Source organism: Symphalangus syndactylus, chromosome 14 (genome assembly GCF_028878055.3).
Source record: "Symphalangus syndactylus isolate Jambi chromosome 14, NHGRI_mSymSyn1-v2.1_pri, whole genome shotgun sequence".
Classification (NCBI taxonomy): domain Eukaryota; kingdom Metazoa; phylum Chordata; class Mammalia; order Primates; family Hylobatidae; genus Symphalangus; species Symphalangus syndactylus.
Genome location: NC_072436.2, coordinates 64,600,778 through 64,624,070, shown reverse-complemented (window position 1 = coordinate 64,624,070; position 23,293 = coordinate 64,600,778). Strand labels below are relative to the sequence as shown.

At 55.9% G+C, this 23,293-nt stretch overlaps 1 protein-coding gene across 10 annotated transcripts in view; it reads right to left on the bottom strand.

The window, feature by feature from the left end:
• Window positions 1–23,293, bottom strand: part of GRAP (GRB2 related adaptor protein) — a 97,042-nt gene that overhangs the window by 2,318 nt on the left and 71,431 nt on the right. For 5 of the 10 annotated variants that reach the window (XM_063617803.1, XM_063617804.1, XM_063617805.1 and 2 more), the window contains 3 exons: window positions 18,357–18,454; window positions 12,505–12,627; window positions 1,226–1,394 (listed from right to left, as the gene is read on the bottom strand). In XM_063617803.1, the coding sequence (XP_063473873.1) occupies window positions 1,226–1,394; window positions 12,505–12,627; window positions 18,357–18,454 (390 nt within the window). Of the gene's footprint in view, window positions 1–1,225; window positions 1,395–12,504; window positions 12,628–18,353; window positions 18,455–20,406; window positions 21,948–23,293 lie in introns of those variants that run through there. The other 5 variants (XM_055243252.2, XM_063617807.1, XM_063617802.1 and 2 more) reach the window with 3 other exon arrangements.

The window sequence follows — 23,293 nt, the reverse complement described above, 5'->3', positions numbered from 1 at the left end:
GGCCCGGGCCAGAGCAAGGTGGTGGGTGAGCTCTCAGTTGCCCCTGCCCCAGCTCCATCCTGGCTTCCTCACTCTCTCCCAAGGCAGAGCTGCCCCAAGCGGTGAACAGGGAGGAGGATGGAGATCTGGCAGACAGGGGCCCAGCTGGAGAGAAAAGTCCCCTGAGGCTGGGAGCTCACAATGACCTGGGCACTCAGGGTCAGGCAGGGAAGGCCAACAGAGGAGAAACTAGTGGGGGTCTCTCAAGGCACTGTTTGACTCCCCTGGCATATCAGACCCCAGGGCTCATCCTACTGAACAGAGGGAACACTGAGGGGATGAACTGGCCTCTGATCACATGGAAAGGTGGTGGGGAGGTGCTGGGAACAAGACATGGCTGGAACTTCTCTGCAGTGGTTATCAGCCTCTCCCCAGGCCTTGGCCACACTCCCCATCTCCTCTGCAGAGCCCAAGCTCAAGTGTCCCAGGGTCTTGACCTCTAGCCCCAGGCTTGCCAGGATCCCCACTCCTGAAGAAAACAGCCTGTTGGGGCTAATAACCCCAGTGGCTACTGTCGGCATCCTAAGCAGCTTCAGAGCTGGCCCTTGGGGCTCCTTGATGAAAGGGCTGGCTGGCAAATTGCTGTTATTGCGAGGTCACGGGGTGGACAACCCCCACCCCCCACCCCGCGGCTTGCCAGGACCTCGCCCACGAGCACTCGCACTGCCCCAAACCCAAGGTCAACTCTTCCGTGAGCAGAAATCAGGACTGAGCCTACCAGGTAAGTGTCCTTGGATGAGTCACTGCACTCTCTGAGCCTCAGTTTCCTCATCTGTATAATAGGCATGGTGAGGCTCCCAGAGTACAGAGACCAGTTCAGTGCATGGTACCCAGTACGCTCAGTGGGGGTCTGTACCGTCCTTCACTCAATGAACATTTATTGAGCACCTACTGTGTGCCACATGCTATTCTAGGAGCTGAGAACAAGCTAGACTGTTTGTCCCCATGGGATTTTCCTTCTGTCCTTTGCTTTTCTTTCCCTCTTCTCCTTTCCTACCCTTGCAAGTCTCACCACAGCCGCCACCAGGATATAACTCTGAAGCCTGGGCAGGACCCCTCTTGCAATACTAGGCTGCTGGGGAAGGGAGACCAGACCCGTGCTTGGCCTCAGTGTCAGCATCTCCCCTGCTGCAGATGGCAGGAGACGCAGAGAGGCTCCCACAGGCCAGCCCCCACCTGCCCCTACCTTGAGCAAGGGCTCCTCGTCGCACAGGAAGATCTGCCGCTTCTTGGCGATGGTGGTGGTGCGGTAGAAGTCGACCAGCTCGTTGAGGGAGTTGAACTTCTCCTCCCACAGGAAGTACTTCCCCGAGGCCTCGCGCAGCACCTTGAAGTGCTGCACCTGGTCTCCATAGCTAGGGGAAAGGACCCGGGGCCACCTCAGATGGTGGCCGTCCCAGCCTGGCATGGTCCCAGGGGCTCCCATCTCACTACCACCTGGAACCAGCCTGTCTCAGGGTGGGACCTGGATTCAGATAAGGTGCAAGTGGGAGAGGCCCCACTGACCCAGCTCCACATAGGGTCTGGGGAGTCTCATCTGGCAGTGGAATATGGGGTTAAGGGTGTGGGCTCCGAACCAGGCCACTTTCTCACTGTGTGACCTCATGCAAGTCTCTCAACTTCTCTGAACCTCAGTTTCCTCATAATGATAACATCTCCGTTATGGATAAGTGCACAGTGACTAGCATATTGGCAACAAGAAATAGGTACCTCTGAGTGTGCCATGATCAGAGAGCATCTCCTTCACATCTCTTTGCTGTTCCCCTCAGCTTGGACCTACTCCCTGCTCCCCTGCTCCTCCCCGTCCCCACAGTCCCTTGGGGAGCAAGTCCTGGACTCTTCCTGACTCAGACCAAAGCCTACTGCTATGAGAGGAGCTCAGACCTGTTGGATGTCTCATGTCCTCCCCCTCTCATGAACCTTCTGTGGCTTCTCCCTTGGCCTCAGGGTAAACTCTTAACACCTCAGACTCAAGATTTGGCTCCACTTACATGTCCAGCTTCATTTACTTTATATCCTCTTCGATGAAGCAAAAGGCCCCTTTCTCTCTCATTTCCCATCTGTGCCCAGCCTTCCAGCCAGCCCACTACCGCCAAATCACCCCAAGTACCTTCTAGCCCAGGGAAGGAGAGAGCCTGCTCTTTTTTTTTATTTTTTGAGGCGGAGTCTCACTCTGTCGCCCAGGCTGGAGTGCAGTGGTACTATCTCACTGCAAGCTCTGCCTCCCAGGTTCATGCCATTCTCCTGCCTCAGCCTCTCGAGTAGCTGGGACTACAGGTGCCCGCCACCGCGCCCGGCTAATTTTTTTTGTATTTTTAGTAGAGACGAGGCTTCACCGTGTTAGCCAGGATGGTCTCGATCTCCTGACCTCGTGATCTGCCCGCCTCAGCCTCCCAAAGTGCTGGGATTACAGGCGTGAGCCACCGCGCCCGGCCGAGCCTGCTCTTTCAAACTGGACAGAGGCAGAGCGTGTCCTGGCTGGGACTGGGCAGAGGAACTAACTGGAACCTCTCACACTCGGCATGTCCACCCAGGACAGGCCTTGTGGGGCTGGGACTGGAGGCGGTGTGGCTGTGGGTCAAGATCATGGCAGACATGACTGCAGCGCTGCCCCGCTGTGCTGCAGGGGTGGCTGGCCTGCCTCATGGCCCAGGAGGAGCAAATTGGGCCCTATGTTTCAGTTTCTCCACCAGTCATCCCTGGGGCGGCTTGCTGCTTTATTGATGTTTTAAGATGAAAGATTTCAGATAAAGATGTGTTCAAGGCCGGGTGCGGTGGCTCACGCCTGTAATCCCAGCACTTTGGGAGGCTGAGGCGGGGGGATCACCAGGTCAGGAGATCAAGACCATCCTGGCTAAACCCCATCTCTACTAAAAGACAAAAAAATTAGCCAAGCGTGGTGGCGGGCGCCTGTCGTCCCAGCTACTCCAGAGACTGAGGCGGGAGAATGGCATGAACCCGGGAGGCGGAGGTTGCAGTGAGCCAAAATCGCGCCACTGCACTCCAGCCTGGGTGACAGAGCGAGACTCTGTCTCAAAAAAAAAAAGATGTGTTCAAGGTTCCCACCCTCTGGTCTGTATGAGGCATAGGGCAAAATGAGATTCCCCCTACTCCATTCCAGTGAAGGGGTCCAAACCACTTCTAAACACACCTCCGGGCATTTGCACACAGAGTGTCCTCCAGCTGGAAGGAATTTTTCTTGAACTCCTCATGCTTTAGTGGGGAAACAGGCCCCGAGTGCAGCCGCAACCTGCCCAGAGCCACAGCAGCAAGAAAGGCCAGAGCTGGGGCCACATTTGAGCTCATACATGTAAAACGTTGCCTAATGTCCTCCTGATTGGTTATTATCACATAACAATAGCAATAATAATTATTCCAATTATGATATTACTATTGTCCCAGAGCTCATCATTCCAAGTCCATTTCTACTTTGCCATGTTGCTACCTGGGCTGTGCCCCCCAGAAGGCCCTCCCTCCCTGCCTCATCCTCTCTGCCTGGCCAAACCTTAGCTACCCTTCCCAGCTCTATAGCCAGCCTGCCTGGACTTAAACCCCAGCCTACCTCTCTGGGCCTCGGCATCCTGGCCTGCCAAATGTGGGCATTAGTGCACTCCTTGCAAGGGAGCTGAGAGGCCTGGGACCCTGGGGGCTGTGTGGGTGCTGCCAACAGAGCCACCCTAGGCCCACCTGGCTGGGCTAGGGGCTGTGGGGAGAACACAGAACAGTCCCAGCTCCCAACCAAAAAGAAGCCAGTTTAGGACCCCGAGGGAGGGCACCTGTTCAGGTGGCTGGTGGAGCTAATAGCTGGGAAAGCCTGGGGCCCTGTGAGCCAGGTGAGGCAGGGTAGGGGCACAGGACGGCCACTGGGAGGTAGATGTCCCCTCAGCCTCCTGAGCCACAGGCTAGGGATCTTTTTGTTCACATTTGGGCTAAATCAGATCCAACCACCAGTCCAAAGCACTTGATGACTTGATGATACACACACACACACACACACACACACACACACACACACCCTCCTGGGTTGTAAATTGAAATCTGGTTAAACAATTTGGTTGCAATACATTTGCAAGCTTGGGTTCACCCACAGCCTGAGTTCCTTCGCGTCTATGGTTCTCCTGAACAAGAGGGTGGTGACTGTCACCCGAGCTGCCCAGATCTGCTGCTCCATCTGTCCTGTCCCTGCCTGTGGTTTAGTTTCTCCACCAATCATCCCTGGGGTGGCTTGCTTCCTTATTGATGTTTTAAGATGAAAGATTTAAGATAAAGATGTGTTCAAGTTTCCCACCCTCTGATCTGTATGAGGCGTAGGGCAAAATGGGATTCTCCCTACTCCATTTCAGTCAAGGGGTCCAAACCACTTCTCCTTTTTTTTTTTTTTTTTTTTGAGATGGAGTCTCGCTCTGTCACCCAGGCTGGAGTGCAATGGCGCGATCTCGGTTCACTGCAACTTCCGCCTCCTGGGTTCAAGCGATTATCTCATCTAAGCCTCCCAGGTAGCTGGGATTACAGGCACCCGCCACCACGCATAGCTAATTTTTGTATTTTTAGTAGAGACAGGGTTTCACCATGTTGGCCTGGCTGGTCTCAAACTCCTGATCTTGGGTGATCCGCCCACCTCAGCCTCCCAAAGTGCTGGGATTACAGGCGCGAGCAACCGCGCCCAGCCCCAAACCACTTCTAAATACACCTCCAGGCATTTGCACACAGTATTTCCTCCAACTGGAAGGAATGTTTTCTTGAACTCCTACTCATGCCTCAAGGCCCAGGTAAAATGGCGCATCCTCTGAGAGCTGCATCAGACCCCATCACGCAGTCAGGGCCTTCTTGGGTCCCTCAGCCCCTCTCATAGCCTTCTTGTAACTTGCTACTCATAATGACTTGCATATGAGACACTTAAAAAGGCAGGGAGGCAGGAGTGGGCCCTGAAGATCCAGTCTAGCTGGGACTCAGCAGAGTATCACTGCCCAGGCCTTAGGTCCTCATTGCGATGCTTTGTTCTCGAAACCCACTTCTGTTGGTTCTGAACTGGGATTGCAGCCCGCCAGGTGTTCTGACCCTGAACCCAGGCTCTGGTGGCCGACCCATTGCTCTAAGATGCATCCAGCCCTCAGGGCCACACAGCCAGAAAGAAAGCTAGTTCTCCCCATGAAAACAGAGGCTCTCAACGGGTGGAGCAATGGTCCCCAAATCTAAGACAAAGCTGCTCACGTGCCGTCAGAGGACCTCGTTCCCAGTGACTCAGCCACTTGTGTTGCCAGCTGTGGGACATGTGTATCCATGTGCTCGTGATGCAGAGGTGGGTGTGCAGGCAGATGTGTGTCTCCCGCCCTGTCTGGCCTTCCGAAGCCTCTGAGCCCCATGACTCCCTAGTGCCACATGCTAACCAGCCCGGGGTTTACTGGACTTTGACCGTGGTGCCCAGGGAGGAGCACTGCTTCAAGCAGTGGAGTGACAGTGACCCACAGCTGGGCAGGCGGGAAGCCTGGAGACAGGGATCCCAATGGCTCCACCTCTGGCGCACTGGGTACCCAGGCAGAAGGCCCTGACTCCCTGTTGGCCCCGAGGAGGGGCCTGCGTACAGGTGGCCCCACTCCTCTGGGTGAGGGGACAGAAAGGGTGTGGCGGGTTTGAAAAGGATTTCAAAACCAAACGACCACAACTTTGAATTTTATGGTATTTGAAGTTCATCTTTAGATACTTGGAAAGTTATCTAGAGCAGATAGAAAGTTATCTGGAGCAGTTTTCTGATCATATAGTAGAGTCAGGGAGTGGAGAACACGAGATAAGGGAAAGGGAGCCAGGGACCCAGGGATTCTAGGGCTTTCCAACCTGGGAACTGGAGAATTCTCAAATCTGGGAAACGCGCATGTGCCAGCCTCTACCTAGTCTGTGTGGCACATAGTAGGTGCTCAGTAAATGGCAAATCTTGTCCCTTCTCCCACCTGGTCCAAATGTCCTGCTTTACAGCAGAGGACAGTGAGGCTTGGGTGCAGCCCCTCCTGCTGAGCCAGCCCCTGCCTGAGGCCAAACAGTACTGTCTCCATCTCACAGCCCAGCATCCCAGCAGTCACTCCCTCTCCCAGCCTGGCCCTTTTCCCTAGCCTGGCTGGGCTCTTGCTCATGGCCCTCACCAAGAATAATGCCTTTTCCCTTTTCTCTGTCTAGTCTTGGCCTTAACCATCCTTAAAGGCCAAGGTGGAGCCTCGAAGCATTTGAGAACCCCCCCAGACTGGGGCGACCCTCTGGGGCCTCTCCAGACCTCAACTCCACTCCCCTTCCCAAGGCCTGTGGGAACTTCAGGGATTGCAGGAGGAACTGAATCTGAGTCCAGATGGCCCTGAAACCAGGAGGGCTGGATCCAGTGCAGCCAGCTCTGCCGCGTGCGCCTCCCAGAGCCAGAGGAGGGAGGGGGCACTGGGATTGTGGGCCTGAGTTGGTGAGAGGAGAGGCTGCTGGAGCCGTTCACTTCAGTGGGCAGTGCCGGGGCTGTGAGAGCGTCTCCACTGTGTCTGAGCGTGCATTCCTGGGATGCTTGTGTGTGTGTGTCTGTGTGTGTCTCCCACTGTGTGGAGTGACTGTTACGTGTGAGTCTCTCACTGAGCAATCATGAGTATCTTTGTCTCTTTGTGTGACCCCTACATCCACCTACCCAGGGGAACAAGGGGCTAGGCTGGCCCCTGGGCTGTCAGAAAAGCCCCAAGGACCAAGTCAGGCCTAATGCTGGCAGCAGCCAGTCCTGCCCAGCGAGTTTTTCTGGCCTAGTGGCAGCAGCAGCAGCAGCAAAGGTAACAGTGTCAGCCCAGAGAGGAAAAACAAGGCTGGGGTGGGGGCAGGAGCCCTAGGACACCCCCTCCACCACCCCAACCAGGGCTTGTGGATGTGTGGACCCACCTGGGTGCTAACTGACTGCTGGGCGATCTCCATCAGGCATGGCCCCTCTCTGGCCTCAGTTTGCCCATCTGTGAAAAGGAGGGGTGGAACAACTTGTTCTGCAGCAGACAGGAACCACAGTCAAGCTGACCTTGGGAGGGGCAGGACACTGGTGCAGACAGACTCCTGCTGGGTCTCTGGAGCTCAGGGAGAGTGGGTGGAGGACAGACCAGGTCTGTCAGGGCACAGAGGTTGGTGGGCACCAGCTCTAAGTTACTTGCTGTGTGACCTTGGGGAAGTTGCTGCACCTCTCCAGGCTTCAGTTTCCTTACCTGCAAGCTGGGCTTCTGGGTATCATGCAGGTCTCCTCACTTCCTCCCTGTCCTTGCCTGCAGCCAGTCCCTTCCTCCTAAAATTGCACCCCCCCTCCACCCCTTCCCTGCTTCATTTTCTCCAAAGCCTTGGTCATTGTGTAAGATTTTATACAATTTCCTAATCACTTATTGTCTGTCACCCAGTAGCACATGGGCACGTGAGGGACAGAGAGCTTTGCCCTATTTTGTTGGTGGCTGAATCCCCAGGCCCTGGGACAGGGCTGGCACACAGCAGAGGTTCAGTGATCAGATGGGCAGGGCAAACACATGTGCATTGACTCCAGGGTACCTCTGGCTAGAAAGCAGGCAAATATGTTACTTGGAGACAAACTGTCATTTATGGCAGAAGAGTCCACAGTAGCTTGGACAGGAGTGTGGGGCAAAAGTTAGGCAGCCCAGACAGTGCACGCCAGCCTTGGCCCCTGGCCTGCTGCCCGCCAGCCCAGACATGCTCCCTGGAGGAGGAGGGGGACAGCCCTTTGTAAACTCGTAAAGGGCAGCTAGCTATGGCCACAGTTGCTCTGGGAGGCAGCATGAGGCCCATAAACCCCACCTCTGACAGCTTTACAGGGCTTGGTATGAGTATGCCAGAGATGCCATGCATAGTGCCATCAGAGTTCCCAAGTACCAACCAGCAAGGGTGGATGAGCTCTTACACACAAATCTGCCAGGTTGTCATTTTCCTAGATGGCCATCGGGTCACCTGGCTTCCCAGCATCTGGGTTCCCTGACTCCCTGTGCTGCTGCCTCTTCTCTAAGAGTGTTGGATTCATGGGCAGGGGGTGGGGGACAGCCTTCCAGGCCAGGAAGGGCTCCCTAATTCCTCCCCAGCTTGGTGTGCGGTCCTTGGGGGCTTAATATAATTATGATAACTGGCACTTATCATGTGCCAGTCATCATAAAAAATGTTACATAGCTGTCCATTTTATAAATGAGGAAACTGAGGCTCAGAGGGGTAACTTGCCCAGGATTATACAGCAAGCAGCTAGCAGGTGTCAGCTGTTGCTCAAAATACCATGCTCTTAGCCACATGCCCCATCTGAGTCTCAGCTTCCAACTCTGACCCCTGCTTGGTGGTTGTCCAAGGACCACTGAGAGGCCCCATGACAGATGATGGACAGAATGGGAGCAGGACCCAGGAGCCTGGGCCCAGGCAGGAAGAAACCAAGGGTCAAGGGCTCCACCTGCTGGTGCTGTGTGCAAACCACAGCCAGCCAAGCCCAGGAAGCTCCTGACAGTTTTGACCTGGGCACACTTGGCCAGTATGCCTTGGACAAAGTGTTGGGGGGCACAGGCCAGGATTTCTCTGAGGGTGGCTTCCAGATCCCTTCCCAGGAAACACCGGTTCTGGCTCGCCTGCTCAAGAACTGCTCCCTAAGACTGTCCATCTTCCTTCCTGGTCAGAAAACACGTTATCCAAACATACCCTTCGCTTCCCCACCTCTAGATCTCTACTCATGCTGTTTCCTGTGCCTGGCATATCATCTACTCTCCTTGTGCACCAAACTCCTACTCATGCTTTAGAGCCCAACTCAGATGTCACTTCCTGGTGCCTTCGCTATGTGGAATGTATCTACTGTCATTGAATTTCATTTATTCATTTGCTCATCATAGAGACCCCTGGGCCAGGCTGTGACCATTTCCCCTTCACATGCCTCTCGTTTGTCTCCTGTTTCAGTCCTGCCTTGTGGTTCTCACACAGCTGATGCTCAATAAATGCGTGCTGAGCAAACTCACAAGGCTGGCGTGTTCAGGTCTGATCATGTGCGTGTGCGCAGGTGGCTGCACTTACAGAGAGACGCCTGAAGAAGGCAGCACACTGGGGCGCTAACTTTGAGGGTGAGGCCGCGTGATTTGTTAGAGGAGGAAGCCGGAGGGCGGAGGGAGGGCCAGCCCCTCCCCCTCAACTCCAGACGTAGTTTGAGTCCCCTGTGCCCCCACTTTGCTGGGTGACCTTGGGCTTTGGGGTTGGTTCCAGGAGCCACTCAGCCAGGCCAGCCCGCCTGGCGGACGCCATTCCCAGGAGATGACCAGGCCCTGGACAGCCGACACTTGGAAGACTGCCACGTCCTGCCTCTGCAGGAGCCGCAGCTCCCCGGGGCTGCAGGAAAGTGGGGGCTGGGCTGGGGGGTGGGGGGTGAGCCCGCGGGGACTCCAGGCTCCAGGTGCCCACACCATCCCGGGGGTGGGCAGTCAGGGCCAAGAACGCACAGTAACCCCCCAACACACACGACCGCACACACACACATGCTGACAGCACTCGCATTTTTAAGATGGGGAAATAGAGGCTCAGAGGGGGCATGCGTGTTCCTGCCCCTCAGGATCACCAGCCTGCCCCCAGGAGAAAAGGGAAGGAAACAAGGCTGATCGCTGGTTCCACCAATTGGGGGCCCGGGCTCAGGGTGAATGTGGGGGGCTGTGACCCCTGAGACGTTGGATCTGCCTCCCTGATATGGTTTGGATGTTTGTCCTCTCCAAATCTCATGTTGAAACGTGACTCCCAGTGTTAGAAGTGGGGCCTGGTGAGAGGTGTTTGGGTCATGGGACAGACCCTCATCAGTGGCTCTTTGCAGTAATGAATGAGGTCTGGTTGTTGAAAAGAGCCTGGCACCTCCCTCCCCGACTTGCCCCCATCTCGCCATGTGATGCACCGGATCCCCTTCCCCGTCCACCATGCGTAAAAGCTTCCTGAGGCCTCACCAGAGGCACATGCCGGTGCCATGCTTCCTGTACAGCCTGTAGAACACCAAGTCAAATAAACGCCTTTTCTTTATAAATTACCCAGCCTCACGTGTTCTTTTATCACAACACTAAATGGAAGAACACACCCCTAGAGCCACCTTCCTGACCATAGGCTCCTATCCCTTGCGGGTGCTTCCAGGCCCAGGGGAGCTCGCCACCCTGCAGGGCCAGCAGCAAATGTGCTGATCCCACACAGTGAACAGCTTGAGCTTGTTTCAAAACAGGCCGGCTGAACACATGGGAGTCACAGGGACCCGGCGGAGCCTGGAAGGCATCAGGTGGGTGGGAATGCTTTTCCCACAGCAGGAGCCCTCATAGGCTCCTGGCCCAGCCTGTCTGAGTCTGCCTTTGTCTGCTTCTTTCGGATCCCCTGACTCCAGGCCCCATCAAGCTTGCATCTCCACACCCAGCCCCAGTGTTAGCTATCGACTCAGGCCTGTATTTCTTTGTCTTTTATTTTTATTTTTATTTTTTGAGACAGAGTCTTACTCCATCACCCAGGCTGGAGTGCAGTGGCACAATCTCGGCTCACTGCAGCCTCTGCCTCCTGGGTTCAAATGATTCTCATGTCTCAACCTCCCAAGTAGCTGAGATTACAGGCGTGTGCCACCATGCCTGGCTCATTTTTGTATTTTTAGTAGAGACGGGGTTTCAGCATGATGGCCAGGCTGGTCTCAAACTCCTGACCTCAAGTGATCAACCCACCTTGGCCTCCCGAAGTGCTAGGATTACAGGCGTGAGCCACCACACCTGGCCTTCTTCATCCTTTAGGAGATCATGAGAGGCCACTCTGCCCTCCTCTGGGGCCACCCCTTCCTTCATCCCTTCCTCCTGGCTGGCCTCTTTACCACCCCAGTGCTAGCTCTGCTGGTGGCAGTAAGAGCTAGCATGGTAAGCACCTCCTCTGTTCCGGGCTCTGTGCCCACAGCAGCCCTGAGAGCTGGTACTGCTGGTGGTCCCCCCGCACACCTCCACGCCTGGGCCCAGCCATTTCTCTGTGTCCCCTCATCAGCCCCTACCTGTACAGTCCCAGAGGCCATCATCTCCCTCCTGGCTCCCCACGGGCCTCCCTGCCACCACACTCTCCCCCAACAGTTCTTTCTCCTCACAGCAGTCAGAGTCATCTGCTAAAAATGGAGTCCAATTACATCTCTCCCCTGCTCAAGACCCTCCATGGCTCCCTATTGCTCTGAGAGAAAACCCGACCTCCTTTCAGGCCTTCTGTGATCACTGGATGTGGGTGGAACACCAGCCCCTGCCCTTTGCTCACTCTGCTCCAGCCACGTCACCTCCTCCAGGTTCCTACATGCCCCAAGCGCATTCCCACCTCAGGGTCTTTGCAAATGCTATTCCCTCTGCCTAGAAGCCTCTCCTCCCAGGTCCTCCTCATTCCTGGGCACCTGGGAAGCCTCCACCTCCTAGTTCAGATCTTTGCTGCAATGCCACCTCCTCAGAGAGCCCTTTCCTGACCACCTTGGTTCATTCTGTATTAACGTGTTTTCTTGTTCACTCACTAAGACTGAAACTCACGACAGCAGCAACTTTGTTTTTTTCCCATTTGGTTTCCCCCACCCCTAGAGCATCCTAGCACATGGCACATAGTCAATAAATATTCCTTGAATTAATGCATCTAGATTCTACCAGGGCCTAAGAGTAGGAAGGACAGAGACCAACTAGGAGCCTGACCCTGTCTACCCCCACCCTCATTCCTGCTGCTACCTTCCAGCCTGGATTCCTCAATCACCCCAGGGTGGCCCTTTAGGATTGGATTCTGTGCTGCCCAGAGGCTGCCACACCACAGCTGAGGGCCACCCTAATGCCAGATGTTCCCCAGCACGGCCACCCTGCCTCCATGCCAGGGACTATTCTAATTGCTTTAAATATACCAACTTGTTTCTTCCATGCAATAGTGAAGAAACAGGCACAGAAAAGGTAAGTGACTTGCCCAAGCTCACACAGCCAGGAAGTGGCAGAACCAGCATTTGAGCCCAGGCAGCCTGGCCTCAGGGTGCATCTTCCCAACTATATCACAGAGTGGGACCCTGTGCGGAGCACATCCTGGACACCCGCCCTGGGCATTTCAGCACTCTCCTGCCCTCAGTCTCTTGCCACATCACCACCCTGGACATCGCCCTCTCCTGATGAAGAACCTATGATGGCTCCTATGCTTGTAGAAGCCTGGACCTTCAGCCTGGCATTCGAGGCCTTGCACAGCTGGCCTGAGCCTGCTTTCCCAACACACCCCACTACTCTGGGCTGCACCCTGGGGTGCCCAGACCACCGCCTGTGTCCAGGCCTCTGCCGGGACAGCTCCCTCTGCAGGGACAGCTCCCTCTGCAGGGACAGCTCCCTCTGCAGGGATGCCATTCCTCCACCCTTACTCCGTGAGCCCGTCCCAGGCCCCAAGGCTCAGCTCAAATGCTGCCCACCCCCCACCCACCCTCCTCTGCACACACCCCCAAGGGCCAGAGCTCACTTCACAGAGACAGAGAACTCCCCTGGGGAGCTCTCGCTCTCCCGGATCAGGAAGGCTCCCAGATGGTTCCGCTTCATCAGAATCTCTTCAGCCAGCTGCCGGGAAATCCTGCCTGAGTACCACCTGTGGAGAGAGGGAGCCGGTGAAGGCAGTGTGAGACCAGGCTGTCAGCCAGCCTCCCACCCTGTGCCAGGTGTTCAAGGTCTGAGACAAGGGAGATGTGATTGCACCCATTTTACAGATGGGAAAACTGAGGCACAGAGAGGTGAAGCAATACACCCACAATCACACAGCAGAGGCAGGCAGGAGCTGGAACACAATCCCAGCATTTTAGCTCCTGAGGCCAGCCTCTCCTACCATGCCAGCCACACACACCCTTATGGAAACAGAAAAGTCACACTCCAGTGAGCCACAACCCAGCCAACCTCAGTCTAACTTTCCCTTTGAGATGGTAGATTCTTCAAAGTCAAAAAATAAATCAGGCTCAGTGGTGCATGACCGTAGTCCAGCTACTCAGGAGGCTGAGATGAGGGGATCACTTGAGGCCAAGACTTTGAGACCAGCCTGGGGAATAGAGAACCCCCCCCCCCACCCCTGTTCCTTAAAAAAAAACTTTTGGCCAGACGCAATGGCTCACGCCTGTAATCCCAGCACTTTAGGAGGCCGAGGCGGGCGGATCATGAGGTCAGGAGATCGAGACCATCCTGGCTAACACGGTGAAACCCCGTCTCTACTGAAAATACAAAAAAATTAGCCGGGCGTGGCGGCATGCGCCTGTAGTCCCAGCTGCTTGGGAGGCTGACGCAGGAGAATGACATGAACTCGGGAGGCGGAGCTTTCAGTGAGCCAAGATTGCACCACTGTCCTCCAGCCTGGGTGACAGAGCAAGACTCCGTCTCAAAAACAAACAAACAAACAAATATTTTTTTTTTGAAACAGAGTCTTGTTCTGCCGTCCAGGCTGGAGTGTGGTGGCATGATCTTGGCTCACTGCAACCTCCACCTCCTGGGTTCAAGTGATTCTCCTGTCTCAGCCTCCCGAGTAGCTGGGACTACAGGTGTATGCCACCGCCCTGGCTAATTTTTTTTTTTTTTTTTTGTATTTTTAGTAGAGACAGGGTTTCATCATGTTAGCCAGGATGGTTTTGATCTCCTGACCTCGTGATCCACCCATCTCAGCCTCCCAAAGTACTGGGATTACAGGCGTGAGCCACCGCACCCGGCAAAAAAAAAACAACTTTTTAAGTCGAAAATATAAAAACATGACAAAAATAATAGTAGCTTTGATCTGGTGAGGAAATACCCATTTCACAGTCTCAGGACACTTGAATTTTTTTCACAGGCACAAGTTCCTTTTGCTGCTGACCAAACAGAACTGGGTATGCAGAAGGTGCCTGGTAAATGCTTAGACTCTTGCAAGATCCCCAGGGTCTGGGAGTGAAACTCCTTTTCCAGTCCTGCTGATCTTGCTGTGTGGTTCCTGGTAGCTCCTGGTAGCCCCTGGCCTCTTCAGGAATTTGCCACTGCTATAGGCTGACTTTGTGTCCCCCAAAATTCAAATATTGAAACCTAATCCCCCATGTGACAGCAGTTAAAGGTGGGGTCATTGGGAGGTGATTAGCAGCCCCCATGAATGGGATTGGTGCCCTTATGAAAGAGACCCCAGAGAGCTCACTTGTCTCTCTGCCATGTGAGGACACAGCTAAAAGACACAGCTGTCTATGAACCAGGAAGTAGCCTCATCAGACATGAATCTGCTGGCACCTTGATCTTGAACTTCAGCCTCCAGAACAGTGAGCAACAAATGTTTGTTGTTCATAAGCTACCCAGTGGATGGCATTCCGTGACAGCAGCCTGCAGGACTAGAACACCCACCATTGGAGGGGCTGTGTGGTCTCTGACTGGCTTTCCTAACTCCAGTGTTTTAGCCCAGCTTTGGCTCTGACCCCTTTATTGTTCAGATGGGGAAACTGAGGCCCAGAGCAGCCAGAGGTCTCATGGTGGGACCATGACAGAATGTTCCCCTTCACTCCTTCCATAAATGCTCCTCTCTCTGAGTCAGACTGAGCTTGGCACAGGTGGTGGAAGCCAGGCGGGGCTTTTCCTGTTGTTTTGGATGTTGATGAGCCCTCGGGGCTGAGTGCAGAAGGCGTGCGGTGCTGCACATGCCGCTAGTGTCCTGGCCATGTCCCAGCGCTGGCCTTGACAGGATGAAGGCTGCTCAGTACAGACCTCGGGGCTTTTTTTCTGGTGATTGACATATTTGGCCTGGGTTCAGGGCAGGCTGAGGCTCCCAGGAACAGTCTGACTCCCAGTGGTGACTGATGGAGCAGAGGAGTAGACGCCCCAGGGCCTGGCCCTCCGGAGGGATGACTCCTAGGTGCGCATTCTGTACTGTCTCCAGCTGGCCCTGGTCCCCAGCCGGATGGAGCTCTGGTTGCCCCCAGCAGCGATGACGCCAACAGTGTGCCCCACTGGCTCCCCCACTTCCCTGTCCTCTACTCCACTGTTATATAAATTCCTTGTTATCAGGTTCGTGTCTCAGGGATGGCTTCTGGAGAAGCCCGAACTCCTAGACATGAGATTCTAGACCACTGCTGCCCCCAAACGAATGGGGGCCCCTCGGCCCCTGTCCCAGCGAGTTTCCTCCTGGGAGGGGGTGTGGGGAAGGTAGCCGCTGGGTATAGGGCTCAGGGCAACCATCCAGAGAGCTCAGCCTGGGTCTCCTGGGGTTTGGAGACCTGAAGGCAGGTGCCCAGTCAGCCTGGGTGTCTCAAGGCCAGAGGTGAATGCCACAGGCTACAGCAGGAGGGGAGCATAAGGGGCCCAGGGTTGGGGTTACGAGGGGGGGGAGCTGCAGAGAGCTTCTCCACCAGAAAGCCCCCAGCTCTGTCCTGGAACAGTGCCCAGTGTGGCCCAGGGCGGGAGTTTCCTGAGGGGGCAGATTTCTTCGAAGAACCCACAAAACTCCTCAGGCGGCATCAGTGTGTGGGTGGCTGTTGCCCTCAGAGAGCGTCGCAGTCACACCCTCCCAGAAGTCTCCCACGTCCCCTGCCAGCCCTGCCCCCGCCATGGCTTGACAGATGGAGGCAAGAAGAAAGCACTTCCTGAAACCCCCAGGGCCCGGCTCCTTCCCCCACACCAGTGTCACTCCATTTGTGGCCATCTCGCATCATCCCTGTTTTACTGATGTGGAAACCGAGGCCCAGATAGGGGCAGAGACAACCCCACATCCCACAAGACTGCATAGCAAGTGTACGGCCTGGGACTCTCCCAGTCCCACAGCTGTTCTTATGACCTTCCCCACTGCCCTCCAGGGTGTCCCAGCCCAGGGCCATGCCACACGGCTGCAGTCCCACTCCACCTCGTGCCAGCTGTGAGATCCTGGAGGGGCACTCAACCTCTCTGTGCCTCTGTCTGCTTATCTCAAAGATGGCGATGGTGGTGCTCAGCTCCTAGGGCCTTGGGAGGATGCATGAGCTGCTTGTACGCGGGTGTTTGCTGCTCCCCCCCCACATCCCCCTGCCAGGCTTGTCTCTGCCTTCCCTGGCAGACATCCACTTGAACTTCCAGGCCCAGCAGGCCACACCCTTCCTCTAGGAAGCCATCCCTGACTCCCACGGGCCGTGAGGCTGGGTCATGTGCCGCTGTGGCCCCTGCTGATGGGGCTGGCTCTAGAGCACTTGGCGTGCATTGTGCCTCCCCCAGGGGCTCCTGGGGTTGGCAGGGGTGAGGGGGGTGCCCAGGGAAGGAGTGGGACTGGCATAGGCACGAGGCCTACCTCTGAATTTCTGAGGCCCCAGCCCTCCCTCTGCCCCCACACCCTGGGGCCTTTATGGGCTGAGTCAGGTTTGGAGCTGGAGTTTCCCCGTAGTTATTTTGGGGAGCAAAGCAGGTGCTGAGGTTAGTCGAGGACACACCTGGGCATCACTTCAGGCAGATTACTCAGGGGCCTGACCCCATCCCTGCTGTGTCCGAGACACAAATGGCCAGAGATGACCCCAGAGGCATGGGAGGCTGAAACCCTCCATGGCTCCCAACTGCCCTGCTAGAGTCTTGCCTCGACCACTGGCATCCCAACAGGCCTGGCCCGGCACTGCGATCTTTCGTCATATTTTCTCCCCTGCCTCAGCAAATGCGACCCTCTCAGCAGCTGTAGGCCAGCCAGGCTTCCAGCCATTGCCAGGCCTTTTCCTCCACCTGAAGGCCCCTCCCTGACAGCTTGGCCCAGGGGGATTGCTCCTGTTCATGCCCTCTGGCATGTCTGGATGTGCCCATTGGCTTACAGGGGCCTGGGGCACTGGTTCCAGCTTGCGGCCCTGGGTTGGATTCTCTCGTCTCTCTCCCTCTTCATGCACCCCCCTCCCTCTCCCCCTTAATTGACAGAAAGATCACAGAAACCTGCCCAATGTCACACAACCATGTGGGACATAGTGGGGCCTGGAACCCAGGCTGCAGCCCCAGATGCCGACTGGAAGCTGCAGCCTCTGTGGGGGAGGCTGGGAGTGCCTGGAGCCTGGGCAGGTGGCTGAGGACCTGGGTGGGAGGGGGCCTCGCCCAGCACAGGAAGCTGGAGGTGGTGGCAGCTTTGGAACTAACTTAAAGAGAGATAAAGAGGAAATACCTCCCATGCCCCACCCTGGCCCTGCACCTCCTTCCCTTCCCACCGCACAGCCACACACACATCTCAGCTCCCAAACTGTCCCTCCAGCCTGCTTGGCCCTGTCACCTGTCTCCATATCCGACTGAGTCCTACCATAACACCTCCATGGCTCCCCACATGGCTTGGCGTTTGGGGTCCTCCTGCCAGTCCCACACGCCAGAAGTTCTCTCTTACTGCTCTCCCTTTGCTCATCCTGACCCTCTCCCAAGGATGCCTTTCTTTTTTTCTACTTAACCAACTCCTACACATCCTTCAAAACCTCATTCATTGCCACCTCTTCTGAGAAGCCTTCCCTGGGAAATCACCTTAATGCTCACTGTCTTCCCATGTAGTATGTCCTTCATGTCCTCTTTCTCCCTCAGAACACGGCTGCTCTGACCCCTTGTGTTTCCAGCATCACCCAGGCTGGGTCCCCTGGAATTGTGGCCAGTGTTTAGTGAATGACTAAGTGGCTGTATCTTGGGGCTGCTTCAGCTGTCATTTAAAGCATATCCAGTTGGTTTGCATAGATTTCTTGGGCCCCATGCCTGTTCTGAGGCTGGGCCCTGCCCCAGCCATTCTCAGGGCAGCAGTGTTGGCTGCCACCTGCCCAGAGCCTAACCTGGGACATCCCTAGGCTGGAAGGTCCCAGGCCCCAGGATAGCTGGGCCCCAGGCCCAGTTCTTGCTCCACCCTGGTCCCAGACTCTGCTTTGCCAATGTCCAATTCCCCCCCAGACCCCAAAGGCAGGGCCAACAGGGTCTGCTTCCTGCCCAGCCCTCTCCCAGCCACCACCCAGGGCCGGGCCAGCTCTCAGCAAGAGCTCTACAACCCTCCACCCTGAACAGATTGGAGCATCTGCCCTCCTTGAGTTATAGATAGGAAAACTGAGGAACAGAGGGCAGGGGCCTGCCTGAGGCCATACAGCAGCCAGTGGCACAGCCAGCTGAAAGCCCAGGGCCTTGTCCTCTCTCAGGGATCTCCTGGACATTCTCCAGTGGCTCAGGTCCTCAGTGTCGAAGACTGGGCTTGCCCTGACTCTGCCCCCACTCTGGGTAAGTCCTCAGAACTCAGTCTCCTATGCCTGCGCAGGCTGGTGGCCTCTGTGGAGCCTAGGGGCCCCAGACAGATGGACAGAGGCCCAGGAGTGAGGGGGTCCCATGGCCAGGAGAGAGAGCGCCACGGGGATGGGATGGGGGGTGTCCACTCACGGATGGGGCTTGACGCGGATGTAGTTCTTGGGAATAAACCCCTCGACACCCCGGAGCTCGGCCTTGTACCAGTTCTGGTCATCCTCCATGTTCAGGATCTGTGGGCAGGGGACACAAAGCCACTCAGTCACTGAGAAGGAACAACCGTCATCCCCGGAGGTCCCACTGCACACCAGGCCCCAGGTGGGCCTCGCCTGCACCAGCTTCTGTGCCTACTCACAGAGAAGGGCTGGTGGCCTGGGATGGGACTTGCCCACGGTCACAAGGGCTGAATTAGAACCCCTTGTTCCTCAGTGCTGCCCATCCCCTGGCCCCAGGACAGCCCATCCTCAGGTGATTCACAGACTCCAAGGGAGGCACAGTCGGGGACTCGTAGGAGGCTTGGGGTGGCTGAAGGTGGATTCTCAGGCTCTCACACCAGGAGCCCTGTGGACCATGGGGTTTGCAGAAGCAGAACTGGGGACCCGAGTTCCTTCCTGGGCTGTGCCCTCCAGTTTGGGGGGCCCACAGCACCTACATGCCATGCACTAAGCCTTGGGGTAAAGGTCGGGGGGCCCAGCCTGAGCACGGCCACCAGTGGTCACCTAGGGTCCCTCACATTTAAACAGCTCAGGGGTGACAATTCAGTGAGGAGATGTCAGGCTCTGGGGAGCAGATAAGGGGGCCTTTGGTCTGAGACTGGTTCTCAGCCCTGGCATGGCCTGCTCGGTCACACGGGCTCCTCTTCCGAGCCTGTGAGGCCCCCACCACCCCACAGGTGGGCCCGGAGGAACTGAAATAGCCGGAGCGGGGGTGGGAGTCCCTGAGGGGGAGCAACCAAGCGACCAAGGCGGGGTGGGGCCGGGCCTGGGAGGGGCACAGCATGAGGCCGGGGGTCCTGCCTCCATTCTCTGGGCACACCTTCCGTGTGTCCCCGATTCTCATATAGCCCCCAAGGTCAACATCACCAAATGCTATTTTACAGATAACAAAACAGACCCAGTGGGGAAGTGACTTGGCCAAGGCCACACAGCAGGGGAGAAGCAAAGCCTGTTTGGTCAGCCAGGACTCTGAGGCCTGGGGTTTTTGGCTCACTGGTTAAGGGGGTCCTGGCCCACCAATTTTCGCCTCCAGTCCTCTTTGTCACTGGACCCCAGCTTGAGGGGACATCTCTCCTGTGAGGGGACATCTCTCCTGTCAGTCCTGGAGCAGGTTCCAATGTCAGCTCAATCCTTCAGGGGTACTTGAGAGAAAAAATTGGGCATGGGGTACCAAAGGCCCAGGGCAGGCCAATACAGGGCCATCAACTCCAGCAGTGACATTTTGCCAAGAGTAGCTGAGATTGGCCTCCTGGGGCCCAGACCTGAGGCCCCACCCTCACAGGTGGCCTCTGCACCCCCATCTCCACCCCCGCTTTGTCCACCAGGCCAGGCTAGCTGAGCCCCTTCCTTCCTGCCCCTGTAGCCTGGGCCAGGTCAGCAGACCCAGGGGCGAACGGAAGCAGGTGGCTGACTCAGGAAAACTTTCGCTCAACACAAAACAAAACAGGCCGGGCGTGGTGGTTCATGCCTGTAATTCCAGCACTTTGGGAGGCTGAAGAGGGTGGATCACCTGAGGTCAGGAGTTTGAGACTAGCCTGGCCAACATGGTGAAACCCCGTCTCTACTAAAAATACAAAAAAATTAGCCAAGTATGGTGGCACACCCCTATAATCCCAACTTTCTCAGGAGGCTGAGGCAGGAGAATCACTTGAACCCAGGAGCTGGAGGCTGCAGTGAGCCAAGATCGCGCCATTGCACTCCAGCCTGGGCAACAGAGTGAGACTCCGTCTCAAAAAAACAAAACAACTCCCCCAACCTAAGGAGAAAATGAGGGCCTGTAGGCCACATACCACAGACATGGATTCCTGGAGGATGCCCTGAAGCCTGGGGCTCCAGAACATTCTGTTTGCTTCTGACTCTCTCTGTGGCCTTGGCCTCAGTGTCCTCCCTCATCTGTCCAATGGGTGCATTTATGGCCTGCCCTGCATGCAGCAGTGCGGACATTGGGTGGAATATATCTCATGCAGTACCTGCTTTGTTTTGTCTCCTTGTCATCTGCACTCAGAGGACCCAGGAATATCCCATTGGTTACGTTAGCTGATTTCTTTTTCTTTTTTCTTTGAGATGGAGTCTCACTCTGTCACCAGGCTGGAGTGCAGTGGTGCAATCTCAGCTCACTGCAACCTCTGCCTCCCAGGTTCAAGCGATTCTCCTGCCTCAGCCTCCCAAGTAGCTGGGACTACAGGTGTGTGCCACCACGCCCAGCTCGTTTTTGTATTTTTAGTAGAGATGGGGTTTCACCATGTTGGCCAGGCTGGTCTCGATCTCTTGACCTCACGTTAACTGATTTCTTATTGTGAATATTGTTCGAAAGCCCCAGACCCTCTGAGACCTGGGAATTCTCACAAGGGAGAGAGGCCAACTCCTCCCTGGTGGAGTATCCAAGGCAGAACTTGGCCTGCCCCTGAGCCTTTGCCCCCATGGTGCCCTCCACTCAGGCTGCTGCCCCACTTTACCATCCCAGCCCGATGCAGTTGCTGCTTGACAGTTGTTTACTGAGCACCTACTGTGTGCCAGGCACCGCACGACACAGCAGGGAACAAGAGGCTCACATTCTAGTAGGCAGAGACAGACTATAAACAAGGGAAGAAACGAATAAGCAAGGTAGTTTAATGGAGCAGTAAGTGCTGTGAAAAATGGACATCAGGTGACAGATGGAGAATGTCTGGTTGGGTGGGAGCAGGGAGATTGTCAACACGGGACAGGTGGGGTGGTCCAGAAAGGCCTCTCTGAAGAAGTGACATGGAAGCTGAGACCTGAATTACAAGAAGGAACCAGCAGTAAGAAAATGTAGGGAACAGTGTCCAAGGTGGACAGAACAGCCAGTGCCAAGGCTCTGAGGTGGGGCCAAGCTCTGTCTCTGAAACAGAAAGGAGGCCAGGGTGTCTGGAGCTGAGGGAGGGAGGAGCACGTGTCACGAGATGTACGGGGGAGGACCAGGCTCTGAGTCATGGCCACTGCATGGAGACTGGGCTGGGGAGCAGGGGGTGTCACAGGGAGGCCTTGGGAGCCACCACGCAAGCCCAGGTAAGTGACAATGGAGGCCTGGGCTGGAGGAGGGGCTTCAGGTAGGTTTTGCCAGAGTTGCTGACAAGACAATGACAGGCTGCAGAAAGTAGGTTCGGGGAGCCCAGGGCTGGCTGTGTTGGGTCTGGACCGTCACCCTTTCCCATGGAGATGTCAAGGTTCCTGAGTCTGGGTCTCATCATCCAGGCCGCTTGTGCAGAGATGGGAGTGAAGCCACCAACCACGTGCCCCTCCAGCTGGCAACAGCAGCGGGGTGCATGCACCCAGAAACGCCTGGCCCATCAGGGAGGGAGGATTTGTCCCAGGGAGGTGATGTTTGGGGCCATTTGTCCAGAGTGAGTCCATGAGCCAGAGTTTTCATCCAAGACCAAAGTTCAGATTTGAAGAACGGGCTTCATCACCCACTCTCCCAGGCCGGACTCAATCTGTAGGCAGGCAGTGCTGTGGCAGGGGCTGGCCCACAGGGAGTGCTGGAAAACACTTGCTAGATGAGAGGACAGGATGGTCGCGGAGCTCAGCTTCCACCCCAGCCACTTGATCCCTCCAAGCCTGGCTCAACAGCTCCCACGTACCCCATTCCTATTTCATCACTGCCCCACTCCCTCCCAACACCACACTTGGGTCTAGAGACCCGGAAGTGCTCTCAGATGAGAAACCAAGACTTGGATCCCCGCAGAGGGTCATGCCTTGGGCTCACAGCCCCAGTGCTCAGCCTGGCCCTGTGTCCATCTGGCCATATGTCCACGAGGCCAACAGCCAGCACTGCAGTGACCCCAGGTGCCAGCACCCCAGCATAGAGAAGGAGGAATTGCTCTTCCCCCTCTGGACCCCAACCCCCAGCCCAGCCTGTTCAGACCAAGCGCAGGTTCCACAGCCAAAGGGGCGCAGGTTCCACAGCCAAAGGGACACAGGTTCAAAATTGACTCCATACCGAGCAGGTCATGTTGCCTCCCTGTGCCTCAGTTTAGTCACCTGTGAAATGGGGGTGCCAGTCCCCATTGCTTAAATGGGACATGAGGTGTGCTACTGAGTTTAGGGCCTGGCTATAGCAGGGTGATGGCACAGGGAGCTCTCCTGTCTTGTGCTTGAAGCTTGTGGCCAAGAGCAGCGCCCAGGGCTCAGCGCAGAGGAGCATCCAGTCTAACACCCATTGCTCCAGTGGGGAAACTGAGGCCCAGGGAAGGGCAGTCACTTCCCTAGTGTGGTTTACTGGCAGTTCCAGTGCACACGTCTTGGCATGGCCACTCCCAGAATCCTGGGCATGGCTTTCATACGCAAACTTTTAAGCAAGGACATTTCCAGAGACACATTCCACAGGCCCATCTGTCTAGACCGTCTTGGAAGGCTGCAATGTCTGCCAAAAGCGGCCCAGACAAGGAGAAATGAACTGTGGTATGACTCTATTTTCCCTTTTCTCCACACAATTGGGAAGCTCATCCTTGACACTTTCATCATAGCTATTTTAGCCCTACTAGGTTAGCATGTGTACTTATTTCTTTCCTAAGACCTTCTCTCTCTCCCTCTTTCTCGCTCTGTTCTCCATTCCCATACTCTGTCTCTCTCTCTCTAGCTCTCATTGTCTCCCTCTCTCAGCAATTTTCTTTTCAAACTTTTTCCTGGAAAACTGGTGGTTGAACTAACTCCTGCCAGACACTGTGGTAATATCTCATCGAATCCTCACATCAGCCCCAAAGGAGGGTCATTAGTTATCTCCCCCTTTCCTAGATGGAGAATCTGAGGCTCTGAGGGAAGAGGTGGCTTGTCCAGAGTCACACAGTCAATACCTGGAGAGGCTGGGCCTGTCTTCCAGGGGCCACAGTCTGCTTGGGA